Source organism: Colletotrichum truncatum (genome assembly GCF_014235925.2).
Source record: "Colletotrichum truncatum strain CMES1059 chromosome Unknown Contig_0002, whole genome shotgun sequence".
Lineage (NCBI taxonomy): Eukaryota > Fungi > Ascomycota > Sordariomycetes > Glomerellales > Glomerellaceae > Colletotrichum > Colletotrichum truncatum.
In genome coordinates this window covers 1116927-1132953 of record NW_027222399.1, presented here as the reverse complement: position 1 = coordinate 1132953, position 16027 = coordinate 1116927, and the positions used below count along the sequence as shown (strand labels likewise).

The following is a 16027-nucleotide window of genomic DNA, read 5'->3' as shown; positions in this document are numbered from 1 at the left end:
GCCTATTACTTTAAAAAATCCTATAGATATATATAAGTTTCGTAAGGTAGTATATAAGGCTAAAAACCTTTTTACCTTTCTTTGCAAAGCCTTAATTACCCCTAATAAAGACGTTTATACTATCGTACTTATTTCCGAAAGTTAAGTAGATCTGTGTTACGACCCGACAGTTAACAGACCACTGACGACGACCCCGCAGGGGCTCAGCGGTTATAGGGACGGCCGTCAGCCGTTACGTCGTAACAACCCCCACGGAACGGAAGAACTAGGATACAGGTCACGTGACGATAAGCAGGACCGACGGACGATAAGCGGTCCTGGGACAGGACCGACGGTGCCAAGGGCGGTCCATGGCGATTGTCACAGTTAATAAGTCGTTCTAGTCATTGTTGTCTATTAGGTTAGGTCTATCCTAGGTCTAGCGAACAGGTGGTCTAATATACCTATAGGGCGGTCTAGGGCGACAGTATCGCCCCACGTGTGGCAGCCCCACTGGCAGCCACACTGGCAGCCCCATAACTGTGGCATCCCTACTGTTGTGTCTAATAGAACTGTGATAGGTGCCCGTCCCGAAAAAGACGATCGTCCCGATCGTTTCGGCTGCCTAAACATGACTTTAAACGGCTTAATAACATGACTTCCTTAGGCCTCTATTAGTGCGAGGCGTAATAGGGGGGTATGCCTAAGGCTGGCTGTAATTAACTGGCTGGGCGTAACTGTCTGGCTGGGCGTAACTGTCTGGCTGGCTGGCTGGCTGGCTGTAATTAACTAGCTGGGCGTAACTGTCTGGCTGGGCGTAACTGTCTGGCTGGCTGGCTGGCTGGCTGTAATTAACTGGCTGGGCGTAACTGTCTGGCTGGGCGTAACTGTCTGGCTGGGCGTAACTGTCTGGCTGGCTGGCTGGCTGGCTGTAATTAACTAGCTGGGTTGGCCCAAAGCGGGCACTTAGTCCCTTCTGTAGGCCGTACCATCCTAGGGCCCTATACCGGTTCCTTTCCACGGGCCTAAGGTGATATTCCCACCAGCTGAGTGCTTTACCTCTGAGTAGGCTCTGCCATTCTCGGAGGACTTCGTCTCGAGCGTATGGATTAACGATTTTCCTTCCAATTGCTAAGAGCCATAGATCTACGTCTCGGTAGCATAGTGTCTGTTGGTCATAGAATATAGGCTCCCTGCCGTACTTGCTGTCGGCGTCGGGCCAGAATACTCCGTATCGTTGCTGAATGTTCGTTATGGCTGCGAATCTTCTCCCTGGGTCTGGTAGGAAAAGCAGTTGCTGTTGTTGTCGTTGGGACTGTAGCATAGTCATACAGAGGCTAATTTCGGTATAGATATGGGCATGCTTAGCGGCGTTGAATAGGGTCTGTAGAAACGGCGCAGAAGCCCGTTCTATAACTTCTATGGTCTGGCCGGCAGTCTCGGCAGTAGTCTCGGCAGTCTCGGCAGTAGTCTCGGCAGTAGTCTCGGTAGTAGTCTCGGCAGTCTCGGCAGTAGTCTCGGCAGTAGTCTCGGCAGTCTCGGCAGTCTCGGCAGTAGTCTCGGCAGTAGTCTCGGCAGTCTCGGCAGTAGTCTCGGCAGTAGTCTCGGCAGTCTCGGCAGTCTCGGCAGTCTCAGTAATCTCGGCAGTCTTAGCAGTCTCCTGCTGTGGGATTCCAGCCCTACAGGCTGAGGGCTGGCAGCCCTGTTGTAGGTGTCGGAATAGGGCGTTGCGAGATGTGAAATCGCTATAGCAGATGCGACAGCGAAACTGGCTTCCACAGCTATTGGCATAGACGTGGCGGAAGAGAGCGTTCTTGCTGGGGAATCTAGCGCTACACTTCCGGCAGGGCTCTGGGCGCTGTTGGCGGGTCTGGATAGCCTTGAGGTCGTCAATTGACGGCCATACCGTTGGGTCCCACGCTGGCGTAGGCGTAGAGGGATAACGGCGTTGACGGTACGAGGGGTGATGGTCTCGCGTAGGGTCTTGAGGGGAGGCGAATAGTATAGCTGGTGCGCGCATATTGGCGGCGTCGGCGTTAGCAGCAGCGTTAGCAGCAGAATTAGCCTGGTGCGGGCGGATTGGCCACGGTCTGGTGTTTCTCAACGGATTGAAAAAAGTAGCTTATTTGCCCATGCTGAAAAATTAACTATGAGGTCGCGAGGGATCGCAAAGTAGGTTGTGCTACCACTTGTCACAGTTAATAAGTCGTTCTAGTCATTGTTGTCTATTAGGTTAGGTCTATCCTAGGTCTAGCGAACAGGTGGTCTAATATACCTATAGGGCAGTCTAGGGCGACAGTATCGCCCCACGTGTGGCAGCCCCACTGGCAGCCACACTGGCAGCCCCATAACTGTGGCATCCCTACTGTTGTGTCTAATAGAACTGTGACAGCGATGGACCGACGTCCTGGGTGTCGGTCCCCCAGGATCAGGAAGTGTTCAGCATGGAACCAGACTTGTATATAGTTGGGACTCGAGTCCTCTCGAGTCCTACCTTTCCTAGTTCTTCAGCAATCAACTTCGTGACTACCCTCACCGGTACTTTCAGCTATCCTAAGTGACGAACTACTCTACGACTCTTGTTGAGGCCTTGACTGATCACCAAGCCCTTTGAAGATCTACGATCTATTCGACCAGGACCACGGAACGACTGTTACTACTCTCAATCCCTGACTTACTGCTAACACAAACCCACTGTCAGTTAGCTGGCCGTAACAATCTGCTTGTTACTAAACTATAAGTATTAAAGAAGTTACGACTAAAATAATATACGCTTAACATAGTAATAACTAGTATAATACTTTTACTTACTATTAATATGTTTACGAAAACGCCTACGCCTAAACCTCTAACTTAAATTCAAACTCGAACCGAACGAAAGCCTTTTCTTAAGGTATAAGAAGTAATAAAGTAAGAGAGAGAAGGAATAAAGTTACGTAAGCGTACGTACTTATAAGTTAAGTAGCAAGGCTATATAGACGTTATTTAGGAGGATATAACTTTTAAGGGGGGTAGCTAGGAAGATAAGGAAGAGGACGAAATAGTAGTACGATAAGAGGAAATAATCGTTTAGGTATACTTTATATACTTAAGTTTTATTTATTTCTAAACTATTATTACTTCCTAATAGTAATATATAAAGTTTATTTATACTAATCCTACGGCTACGGAACTATTTTTTTACTTATTTAATACCTTTATTTTATTTTAGTAGTAAGTAAAGTTCTAGTTAAATCCTAGCCTTAATATATTCTTTAAGACGTTACTATAGGAAGTTATATATTTTAATATATAGATATTATATACCGTAGAAGTTTATAACTAGTAGAAAGGTTTATATAGGCTTTATAATACCTTTATAAACTTGAAAGACTTCGTACGGAAGGAATTAATCTAAATTAAGTTCTTTACTTCTAAGTAAGTTTTAAAGTTTTTATAGGTTTCACAGGGGGTGAAACGGAATTCCGTTCGTCAAATAATAAATAATAGTAAATTGGTTCTAATCGATGGTTTATGATAGTTGAAAGTGGTGTTGTTGACTAGAAGGTGGGGATATTCCCCCTTGGCCTGTCACGTGGGTCTGGGAGGCTTGGGCCTCTCAGCCTGGCGGGCGTGTGGCTGGAAGTGCTACACGACTCCGTATTCTAACTATCGCAACACTGGAAACTCTCTTTTTATAGTGTTGAAGCGGTTGGAATACGTTGTCCCTATATAGTTCCGTCTCCTCGTCAATTCGGCCTCCTATCCCTACTTTCTCCCATAGTTACGGTCTTGTTACCTATTCCTCTATACGTATCGTTATCGTATTGCTATTAACGAATCTCTCGAAGGCTTGATTTGGTTTGCTCTTCGTGAAGGCATTAGTAGGGTTGTCTTCGCCGTTAATCTAACGAATTTCTTATAGTTCTTGTCTTTCGTACGATTGTCTTAACGCTATGATATCGATCATGAGTCGCTTTTCTTTAGTAGTGCCTAGCTTTACGAGATACTTATATAGTAAATAAGAATCGGTATAGATAACTATCTAAATCGTTAGTAGGTTAAGGTAGTTAGTAATTATCGCTAGGGTTATAGCGAAGGCGTAAGCTATATCGACGCTAGCAACTATCCCGTAGATCTCTAACGCTAATACGCTACGGGTAACTTATTTATTCTTCGTAAAGCTGTAATAAACAAGGTTATTATAAATCGTAAATTCTCCGTTATTACTATTAGAGGAAGTATCGTTAGCTAGGATAATTAGAAACCCTAATTAGGAGGAGAGGTCGTGGTTATTAGCAAACGACCTGTTAACGAAAACGAATAGCTTAGCTATTATAAGGTCGAGTAAGATAAACGTTATTCCTCGGTTAAGCGATTCTATTTACTATCGAATCCGTTGATTTAGTGCTTTTATCGCTTCTAGCGAGGGGTCTTAGTGTTAGGCAGTAGTAGATAAATTGAAACAGGCTTTAGGTTAGCAAATTGACGCGATGTACGCCTTTCTAGCGCGTTGTTCGACATATTGCTATTTTAGGTTAGGTTTAGTAGTCTTAATATATCGTAACTTCTTAGCTTATCCCTTTTGCCTTAAATTAATCGAATTATCGGTTAACAGCGTGATTATCCCTCTGTTAAATTAGAAGGGTTTGTTAATTATAAGGATACTCTTTGCTTTTGCCGTAAAAGCCGCTTTTTCTAACTATTCGTCTTCTAATTATAAGAACGCCTTGTCTAACAAACCGAGGGTATCGTCGGTTTACATACCGATATAGCTAAAGTATAGATTTTCGGTAGATAAGATTAATAGGCATAGATCGTACGAAGAAGTAACTATCTAGAGATTCTCTCTATAATGCTTATAATACGTTGCCTACTAGTAGGTTCTAGCTTCTACGATTCCGTATAGAGGCTTTACAACCTCTATAATAGTCCCTTTTAGGTACTAGTCTTAAATTTGCTTCGGTAGGTAGGCGAGAATAGTACGATTAAGCCTTATAGAGGATTAAACGTAGGCTTGTATAATATCTCGAAGCTATAGTTATTTCCCTTCTCGTAGGAGTAACAAGGTAATTAATAGAATTAGCCGTTAACTTGCCTACTAAATCGTTAGCGATTAGGTTAATATAGCCTTCTTGCTATCGTCGGCGTAACCCTGTATTACAAGTCTCGATTTCTCGTAGGGTTTGGTTGTTTTACCCTTGACTTCGTTAACGATACGAGATCGGAAGATTCGTACGTTCTAATGCCTTCTCTTATTAAACTAGGTAAATTTAAATACTCTTCTAGCGATAAGGCTATTAATCTCTTATTTAGTTAACTATTCGAACGGTTTGCTTAGTATAGTAATAATACCTTCTCGTCGTAGTTTGATTACTAATTCTTCGTCTACTTACTCCTTAATCGATAGGAATATTTGTTAATAATCTAGGTTATTATTAAATTCCTTTATAAAGTAGGCGATTAGTAGTAATCTCTTCTAGGGTCTACCCGGGCGTCTTCTCGGTAGCTTTAGTAGTTCTTGCGGTTCGTCTGGTTTGCTACCTCTGCTAGCGACGATAATTTCGTTGCGTACTACTTCCTACTACGGTATCTTAGCTTTAGGTTCTTCTTCTTCTAGCGCGGCAATAGAATTAGGTAGTTAATTAAGATCTTCGTAGTATAGTTTAACTACGGTAGACCGGAAGGTCTTTAGACTATATAGCATATCGATAGTATAGGTTTCGCTATTTATAGCTACTAAAGTAAATAGTCTAGTCTAGCCTTTCTTTTCGCGCTATACTCGTACTTACGACCGTAATAGTAAATTAACAATTAGCCTTATATTAAGGCTATTATAGGTAGCGATAGCTTCTACTACCTATCGCCTTGCGTAAAGTTTATATACTTTGCTTATCGCCTTCTTAATTACTTTCGCTTGCCTTATAACTTCGGGAGATAGTAGCAAATCGTTAGTAATTCGTAAGTATAAGCCGAATACTAAGAGTATTAATACTATTCCGTTTAGGCTAGCAGTATCGTTAACTATTTTAATTGCTATTTAAAGTACTAATTCTAGCGTAATTATTAAGTCTTCTACTTTAATAATTTTGTACGCCTTCCTGTTAGAAGTATAAGTATATTATACTTCTATTTTACTTATTTATCCTATTTAGTCTTATCTAAGACTTAGTAGGACTTACAAAAGTAACTAGCTAAGAATGGCTGCTTGCTAGTTTAAACATATGACATTCAGATCCCTATGGAATACTCTCTTTAACCTTATCTAAAAGTCTATTTAGTTAAAGAAGATTCTAGTCTGATTTATAAGCTGCTTTATAAGCTAGTTGACGTATATACTTACGTATACTAAACCTAGCTTATAGCTTCCTATATTAGCTATTATAGGCGACGTTATACTACTATATAACTAGCCTAATTCTCTCCCTTAGCTAGCTATTAGTTCCTCAACCAACTCAGCTTCAATATAAGCCTATACATTCTTTACTATTAAAGCCCTACTTCATAAGTACAAGTTCCCTTACTCTAATACCCTGTTATAAGGATATCGTACTATCTACGAGATTCCTACCTACCGTTCCAACAATAAGTAATTCGTAGTAAAGGTAAGCTAAGAGTATCCTAAGGATAAATACTAAGTTGATTGCTAAAAAGCTATAGAAGTCTAACCTTAAGCTAGGCTTAGGTTATACTATATATAAGTCTTAAACAGTATTCTTTGTCTACCTAGGGGTAATTACCTAGGTATATAAAGTAATCGCGATTAATTAGTAATGCTAACTAATTACTAAGCATCCCGTCTTATACTTTACTAATCGTTTCCTTATCTTATCGTTACGTAACTTATACTATAAGTTTTCTATACTAAGTAAGTTCTTACTATTCCCGTAATCCTATAGTATAAATATCCTATCCTAGCCGCCTAACGCCTAAGTAGGTCGTTCGGCTATTATCCTTATTTATAAGTCGTAATATTAGGTCCCCTCTCTAAAGGTCTTATCCTTAAGACCTAATATAAGTAGGTCGTTAGTCTTAGGTTAGGGATCTATCAATCGTACTTCCTAATCTACTTATAATACTAATACTATGTTAGGTCGCGTTTAAAAATCGAAATCGAGTTCTGCTTTTACTCTTCGTCGTCGTAATCGCGTATTACGTATTGCTAAGTTTAGCCTTATCGTCGACATGCCTTGTTCTTACTATCGTTCCGTAGGGAAGCGTTATAAGCTTCTTCTAAGTAGTAAGGTTTATAGTAAGTATACTTACTTAAAGCAGTCTTATAATACGGCGGCGGACGCTATTTATGCTTATATATTTCTATACTCCTTGCGTTTTGTATATACTACTAACTTATTATAGTTAATCGTTTACTAGATAAAGCAGCTTATTTAGAAGACGTAAAGGTAGCTAAAGAGGAGGTATTACGAAAGAAAGCTACTACTTTGCATGCCGCGCAGGCTAAGTTAGACAAGTCTATAGCGCGGTTAGATCGTTTATATAAGTAGAAAAAAATAGTTTTCCGAAAAGGTTAAGAAGTTATAAAGGAAGAGCTAGTAGCGTCTTCCGTATTAGAGGTTTAATCGATAGGTAGCTTTAGTATAATAAACCTAGATTTAATCCTTAATTAGAATCTTAGTATTCTAAACTTCTTATTAAGGGGGTCTTAGTCGTATTTTAGTATTCTTAACTAAATAAACGGTTTTCCTTATCATAGTCTATTTACTTTTACTAGTAGTCTAACATATCTATATAAGTATTTAATCCGTTAATAGCTATTAGTATTTATTTAACTAGGAGGCGTTACTAGCGTTAGTATAATTTCCCGTTCTTAGTATTATTACTAATAGACGGAAAGTTTGTTAGTTACGTTAGTAAGGTTTTTTATAAGTTCTTAAGTATTATCTTTATATCTATATTCTTTCTATTTAATAAAGTATTAATATCCTTTAGGTTTTTTAAAGTAGTTAATAATACGTTCGACTTCGTACTCTAGCTTGTTATTTTCTATAATAATAACGTCGCTTATTCGTAATCCTTATAAGGCTAGTTTGAATAGTAAGATATAAAATACTAAGTAATATTTTATAATATCTAGGAGTTTAAGCTTATAGTTAACTAGTAAAATAACTTATAAAATTCTAAAAGGTCTAAGTTTTTTAAAGTCGAGTTTATTACTTAGTTATTTTATTTTAATATTTCGCCGTATAAGATAGGCGCTATCTCCCTCTTTTAAGGTTAGTCTTTTAATCCTTCGTTTATTACTAAATTAGGTTATTTATTATCGTACGAATTCGAGTTCTTTATATACGTTTTCTTAGATATCCTTGATTTATTATACTAAGGCGATAGCTTTTACTACGGCTAGTCCTACTCGGGGTTCTCTATAAGTAGTAGGTTCGAATCTATAGTTAAGATAGAAGGGGGATTCCTTAGTATTTTCTCTAATTACGCTATTATAAGCGAATTAAGCTATTAGTAGTAATATAACCTAATTATCTTAGTTATAATTAATATAAGTATAAAGATAAGTTTCGAGGATTTAGTTAATTCGTTCCGTTTATCTGTCGGTCTATAGGTAGAATATAGTAGATAACGTACATGATAAGCGAGTGAGACAGACAAGCGAGTGAGACAGACAAGCGAGTGAGACAGTAAACCGCGACCGTCGCACCTTGACGCGACCGGCACCTTTTCCTCTACAATAAATCATGGAATCAGCTAGTATTGAAAGAAGGTTACAAATTGCCCTTCAAGCAATGAGAAATGACCTAAAACTTAGTGCTCGGGCCGCAGGTGCACTCTATACAGTCAGTCACGCAACATTAAGCCGGCGACTAAAGGGAATAGTCTCACGACGCGACAGCATGCCTAATTCACGGAATTTATCAGATTTAGAAGAGAAGACAATAGTTGAGTATATTCTCGACCTAGATGCGCGATCATTTCCTCCCCGGCTGAGTGGTGTGGAAGAAATGGCTAATCGACTTCTCGCAGAGCGCGACGCGCCTCCAGTTGGGAAGCGCTGGGCTTCTAATTTCGTCAAGCGACAACCACAGCTTAGGACGCGTTTCTTTCGCAAGTATGACTATAAGAGAGCTTAATGCGAAGATCCAGAGGTGATTCGTGGCTGGTTTTCGCTTGTGAAGAATATAATTGCGAAGTATGGTATTGCTGATGCTGATATCTACAACTTTGATGAGACCGGCTTTATGATGGGCGTTATTGCTTCTGGAATGGTTGTTACAAGTGCTGAAAGGCGTTCAAATACGAAGATGACATAGCCTGGCAATAGGGAATGGGTTACAGTTATCCAGGCTATTAATTCCCAAGGGGAGAGCATCCCGCCATACATCATCGTTGCAGGCCAGTATCACCTCTCAAGCTGGTATATAGAAACCTCTCTTCCGGGCGATTGGGCTATTGCAACGTCTGAAAATGGATGGACAACAAACGAGAGAGGTATTGACTGGATCAGACACTTCGACATTTATACAAAACCACGTACGTCTGGGAAATATCGCCTCCTCGTTGTTGATGGTCATGAAAGTCACCACTCCGCAGCCTTCGAGCTCTTTTGTCAAGAAAACAACATTATTACACTGTGCATGCCGGCTCACTCGTCTCATCTACTTCAACCCTTAGATGTTGGTTGTTTTCAGCCGTTAAAGAATGCCTACGGTCGGCAAATTGAGAATAAGATGCGGCGAGGCACAACCTATATCTCGAAGGAAGATTTCTTTGCAGCATTTCACGAAGCTTTTAAGCAGTCTTTTACGAGGAAAAATATCTAGGGAGGTTTCCGAGGAGCTGGACTTGTCCCTTTGAATGCAGAAAGTGTTCTCTCAAAGCTGGATGTAAAGTTCCGAACGCCAACGCCTGAGGAGGGGGTCCCTCAGACACCAGACCCTTGGATCTCTAGGACGCCGAGCAACCCAAGCGAAGCAAGATCACAGTCTACTTTTATTAAGAGTCGAATCTCACGCCACCGAAGCAGCTCTCTAGCATCAATTTATAGTGCTGTGAGTAAGCTAGCCAGAGGGACAGAAGGACTAGGGCATCGGGTAGCATTACTAGAGTCAGAGGTTTAAATCCTTCGAGAGGAGAATGCAATATTAAGTCGGCGTCGAAGGGCTAAGAAAACACGTCTACAGAAAGGAGGAAGTCTTACTATATCTACTGGAGAGGATATACAGTCGCAAAGAGAGGCAGACACGCAACTACAAGAGGAAACGCGACGGAGTAGTGGTCGCAAAGTGAGGTCTGAGACGACTCATCGTCGGTGTGGCGTATGCGGGAATACAGGCCACAACGCGAGAACATGTCAATTTATTGAGGAAACATCCGAAGAACAGGAATCCGAGTAGTATTAATCAATCTAAGATTTCTTGTTATAGATTTCGATATTATTGTCGCGAAGGTCTGGTTTACTGTCTCACTCGCTTGTCTGTCTCACTCGCTTATCATGTACGTTATTGATTGTTTAATACTAAGTTATAACATAATTGATTTCTAAAATTTAGAAGTAAAGATCTTGTCTCTATCTAACATAATTTCTTTAAGTATCCCGTAGTTAGTAATAATATATTTAAGAAATATATATATATATTCTTCGGCGTTGCTTGCTTCCTTATATAGGATAAAGTAGGTATACTTTATAAGTCGATCTATGATAACGAGAACGCTATTATAGTATACTCTTATAAAGGGTTTTCGAGACTTTAGTAGCTTAATAATAAAGTCAAGCGATATAGATTACTAGGCGGTTTATAGCATAAGCAAAGGTTATAGTATACTATAAGGTTAATATCGAGCAGGTTTGCTTTTAAAGCAAACTTTATAATCCTTAATCGCTTTTGCTATACGTTTTCTAGTAACCTTTTCTCTATATTATTATCATAGCCGTTTCTAGGTTTTCATAATTCCTTAGTAACTATATATAGGGTAAGTATAAAACTCTATGATTGCTTCGTTATCTAGTTTACTAGGCAGGCTAGTACTAGATCGTCTGGTTATTATTAAGAGTTTGGTTGCTAGTACTAAGTCTCCGTCGTTATTTCCTTTAAGAATTATCTAGGTTTCTTTAGGTATTAGGATATTATAGTCCGGTCGTCGGCTAAAAGCGTTAGCTCTGCCGTTATCCGATCCTTTATAATAGATAATTCGGAAATTAAATTCCGATAAGAATTCTAACTATCTAATTTATCGTTTATTTAACGCTTTTAAGGTTATAAAGTATAAGAGATTCTTATAGTCTAAATATATAAGTACTTCGTAAATCGTTCCTAAGAGTTCGGGTCTCTATTCCTTAAATGCTTTAATAATTGCTATAAGTTCTTTATTATAGATTTAGTAATTTAGTTTAGGTTTATAAAGTTTGCAAGAGAAGAAGGCGTATAGGTATAGTCGTCTTTCTAAGTCTTGTTAAGATAGTTACGCTCCGAGGGCGTAGTCCGAGGAGTCTAGTTCTACTTTAAACTACTTAGTAAGGTCTAGTATTATCAAGACTAGTTTGCTACTAATAAAGTCCTTAATTTTTTAGAAAGCCGTTTATTATAGTTCCTTTTATATAAAGGAGGTATTTTTATAGCTAAGGTTAGTAAGGGCTGCGTTAATCTTACTATAGTTTTTAATAAATTTTCGGTAGAAGTTAACGAAACCTAGGAATCTTTAGACTTCCTTAAGGTTTTTAGGTACCGGCTATTCTTTAATAGCTTTGATCTTGTTTTCTAATATTTAAACTTCTCTAGGGGTAATAGTAAATCCGAGGTATTCTACCTTCTAGGTATAGAATTTGCTTTTCTTAGGTTCGACTAGAAGCTTAGCTTTCTAAAAGGCTTATAAGACGTAGTAAACGTCTTCTTCGTATTTCTTAAGTATTAGTAAGAATATAAGGATGTCGTCTAGGTAGACGACTATATAAATATCGACGTATTTATATAGGACTAAGTTGATTATGTTTTAAAATATTATAAGAGCGTTAGTAAGACCGAAAGGTATAACGAAGTATTTAAAATATCCTTTATATATCCTAAAGGCGGTCTTCTATTCTTCTCCTTACTTTATCCTAATCAGGTTATAAGTACTTTTAAGGTTAAGGGTTATAAACTAGTTAGCTCTGTAGAGGAGTCTCTTTATTTCGTCGATAAGTAGTAGTAGGTAGCGGTTTTTAATTATTATTTCGTTAAGTATACGATAGTCGACGTATAATCATAGCTTCCCGTTCTTTTTTAGTATAAATAGGATTAGACTTCCTATTAGTAAGGTTAAGGGTCTAATATACCCTTTCTTAAGGTTTTCTTCGAGGTATTTATCTAAAGCTTTTATTTCCGTTAGATTAAGGCTATAGATTTTGTTAAATCGTAGTTCTTTTCCTTCTTTAAGGAGGATTTCGTAGTCGAAACTAGTATATTTAGGTAGTCTAGTCTCTAGTTTAGCTACGAAGAGTTTTTTATATACTTTATATTCTTCTAGGATAGATAAAAGTAGATTATCCTTTTATTCTAGATCTTTCGTTATTAATAGTCGTAACGTAGCTTCTTTTACTTTAAGGTAGTAGATATATCGTTTTGCTATTCCTTATTATATCGGCTTGTTTAAAGCTTAGTTTTAATAAGGCTGCTTAGAGACTAAGTCGTCGTAGTCTTAATAAAGTTAGCCTTTACTTTAATCTATCTATAAGTTATTTATCTATAGCTAGGGTAATCCTAGCATTATATCGTATATTCCTATATCGGCAATATCGAATTAGATTCTTTCTTTTCGAACTAGGTAGCTTATCTCGAAGGGTATAGTCTTATTATAGATAGTACCTCCTTTATACTTAAATTCTTCTCCTTCTACCGTATATAGAAGGTATAGTCGTTTTTTTCCTCCCTACTATACTTCTAGTCTATTAATAGCTCGGGGGGTAATAAAATTTGCTTTAGCTTCGCTATTAATTAGCGTAAGTATCGTTTTCTTATTAATAATAACTTTAAGTTCTAGGTTCTTTTTATATCCTTATAATATCTAGTAGATAGATCTTTTCCTTATTACCTATCGTAATCCGTCGTTAGTAGGTAAGTCTAGTTTTTTAACTATTCTAATCGCCTTAGGTAGGTAATTCGTTTTCCTTCCTATACTACCTTAGTAAGGCTATTCTTGTAGATTCTAACCTAAGGGGGTTTTAGTCTGTTTTTTACGATTCTTTATGCGTAAGCTTTGTCTTAGTAGTAGACTTAGCATTCGTCGCGCTAGCATTTATCTTATTTTATACTATCGTCGTATTAATATCTTATAAGGAATTATAAGCTAGGTTAAAAGGTAGTAATCCTTCCGTCGAAAGTTATTATAGTCTATCTAATTATAATATATATAGTATAGACATTCTTAATAGGTTCGTCGTTAAGTCTTCTAAGGTAGAATCGGTAGTTATACTTATCTCCTATATATTCCTTATATTTATTATAGAAATACTAAGGCTAGAAGAGGGTTTAGTATTGTCGATAGTTACTTCGTAAAGCAGGATGATCTTCTATATATAGCTAGGGGTTATAGTCTCGGTCTTGCTAGTCTGCCGAGGTATTATAGAAATAGCGTTATTATTCGTCTTAGAGTATATCGATTTCTTAATACTTTAGGAGTTGCTTAATTTCGTCTTCCTAGTCGTTAGATTCCTTTTTAAAGCTAGAGTCGTCTATACTAAGGGTAAAACTATAAGCGATCTCTACCTAAGCGCGTTGTTAAGCTATATCGCAAGGTTCGTCTAAGTCGTAAGGTAAACTTTCGCCTTCTCCGAAGGTCTAGTTAGTAGTTATATTAAGGAGTTATTATTCCGTTAAGGGGTTATGTTAGTATTTTAGCTTTTCTCTAGATTCTTCCTTAACTTATTCTTTCGTTTCTTAATTATATAAGGTATTAACAGGTTTAAAACGTTAGACCTATAGTATTTCGTTAAGTTATTCTACTAGTCTTTTTATAACCTTGCTATTGCTATAGTATATTATAGCTAGGGTCTTAGGGCGAGTATCTAGGGTAGTTATATCGTAACCTAATCGTCTAGGGTTGCTATCTCTTAGATAGTATCCTAATATTTCTTTATCTTCGAGATAGATCCGGCAGTCGTCGTTATAGCATCTAGTCTACGACTAGGATATATATAAAGCTTTCGTAATTATATTAACTTGTCAGGGTTGCTTAGCTATTAGTTTTTAGGGGAGCTTCTTAGGCTGTTTGCAATCTCTAGCGATATATCTTTGCTAATTATAATTATAATACTTAGGGTTTTATAGCTTTTTATCGTTAGGCTTAGTTATTATATTAAGGTCTATAGGTCTACTATATTATCTATAAGTAGTACTCTAGCAAGTATTGTTCTAGTTATTACGAGGCTTGTTATCGTTCCGCTAGTTGTTAAACTTATATTAAGGTTACTATTAGTATTTACGTCCGGAGTTAGCTTTTTATCGTTTTTCGCCTTTTTCCTTTCTTCGTTCGAAAAGTCGGTTATCGATCTTAATAACTATGCTAGCATACTAAAAGAAGTCTTTAGGTTCGTCTAGCTTAACGATTTCATCCTTAATATCGTCTTTAAGTCCTTAGTAGAATATAAAGATCTTAGTTTCCTTAGTAAAGTCTAGTTAAATGCTAAGTTGCTAGAAGGTAGTAGTATATTTTTTAGCTAACTTAGTCTATCGTAGCTATGCTAGTTCGCGTTTAGTTTAGCGCTTTTCGTCTAGGTCTTAGAAGAGGGATCGTAAGGCATCCTCGAATCCTTGAAAGCTATTATAGATATCGCGCGTCTTTATAAAGCATTCGTCTAAGGTTTTATACTTAAGGAATTCTTCCTAGATAGGTTCGAACTATTTAAAAGCTTGTCTATGAAGATAAGTAGCTACGTAGATAACCTTCTCTATCTAGTTAGCAAAGTCGCTATAGTAGAAATTATAATAAGTCTTGATCTAGATTAAGTATAGCTTAAGTTATCCCGGGGTACTATCGTAAGTAATTAGAAAGCTAAGCTTAAGTTTTTAACGTCTTCTAGTAGGGGTTGTTATAATATTAGTAGTAGTCTAGAAGGTATTATTCTATTCTCTAAGTCGGTATACTTTGTTTTCGAGGTCTAGGATGCGTTAAAAGCTATTACTAAGTTCCTAGATTATCTATTTAAGACCTTAGAGTTCGGTAGCCGTTTCGTTATATATAGTCTAGACTTTAGCAATATCGTCGTCTCCTTTCTTAACTCAGGCTTAGAGCTTATCATAGGTCTCCTTCTTAAAGGTTATTTCGTTATCCGAGTCTACTACTATCGAGGCTCCCTCGAGTTCTTTAGCTAGGTTTCTAACAGGCTGCTTAGAGGAAGAGGAGCTTCCCGGGGTAGGTAATTTAGCAGAAGCTTAAGAAAACATACTTATCGTTTTACTATTAGTAAGCGTTAATAGTTAACTTACTAAACAAAAGCAATTAAAGTATTACGGTTAGCTATCCGATAGTAAGGTCTATTAACAAAAGCTAGAGATTAATACGTAGTAATAGTATACTAAGGTCATAGTTAGGTTATAAGTCGTAGACTAATAGTAGATTAGTCTTTAGAGGCTAAGGTAATTAGTCTTAGACTTAATAAGTAATTCGTAGTAAAGGTAAGCTAAGAGTATCTTAAAAATAAATACTAAGTTAATTACTAAAAAGCTATAAAAGTCTAACCTTAAGCTAGGCTTAGGTTATACTATATATAAATCCTAAATAGTATTCTTTATCTACCTAGGGGTAATTACCTAGGTATATAAGGTAATCGCGATTAGTTAGCAATGCTAACTAATTACTAAGCATCCCGTCCTATGCTTTACTAATCGTTTCCTTATCTTATCGTTACGTAACTTATACTATAGTTCTTCTATGCCGAGTAAGTTCCCGCTATTTCTATAATCCTATAGTATAAATATCTTATCCTAGCCGCCCGACGCCTAAGTAGGTCGTTCGGCTGTTATCCTTGTTTACGGGTTGTAATAAGAAGATACGTTATAGTAAGGCGCTAGAAAATTCTATACGGACTTCGCGGCGGAGGTTTAAGCTTTATAAGAAACGTTTAAAT

General features: G+C 37.7%; 3 protein-coding genes across 3 annotated transcripts; 2 read left to right on the top strand and 1 right to left on the bottom strand.

Moving 5' to 3' along the window:
* Positions 1-1088: 1088 nt before the first annotated feature.
* Positions 1089-1999, bottom strand: CTRU02_203273 (uncharacterized protein; the record flags this gene model as incomplete). The annotated part of the gene is made up of 2 exons (XM_070204173.1): positions 1089-1125; positions 1182-1999. 2 exons carry the CDS (start codon positions 1997-1999, stop codon positions 1089-1091), a joined length of 855 nt encoding a protein of 284 aa, XP_070061936.1.
* A 5144-nt stretch (positions 2000-7143) lies between these two features.
* Positions 7144-7463, top strand: CTRU02_203272 (uncharacterized protein; the record flags this gene model as incomplete). Its single annotated transcript, XM_070204172.1, has 2 exons — positions 7144-7289; positions 7316-7463. 2 exons carry the CDS (start codon positions 7144-7146, stop codon positions 7461-7463), a joined length of 294 nt encoding a protein of 97 aa, XP_070061935.1.
* A 1359-nt stretch (positions 7464-8822) lies between these two features.
* Positions 8823-10322, top strand: CTRU02_203271 (transposase; the record flags this gene model as incomplete). The annotated part of the gene is made up of 5 exons (XM_070204171.1): positions 8823-9033; positions 9073-9194; positions 9240-9724; positions 9794-9977; positions 10110-10322. The coding sequence occupies 5 exons, from the start codon at positions 8823-8825 to the stop codon at positions 10320-10322; spliced, it is 1215 nt and encodes a 404-aa protein (XP_070061934.1).
* Positions 10323-16027: the final 5705 nt, after the last annotated feature.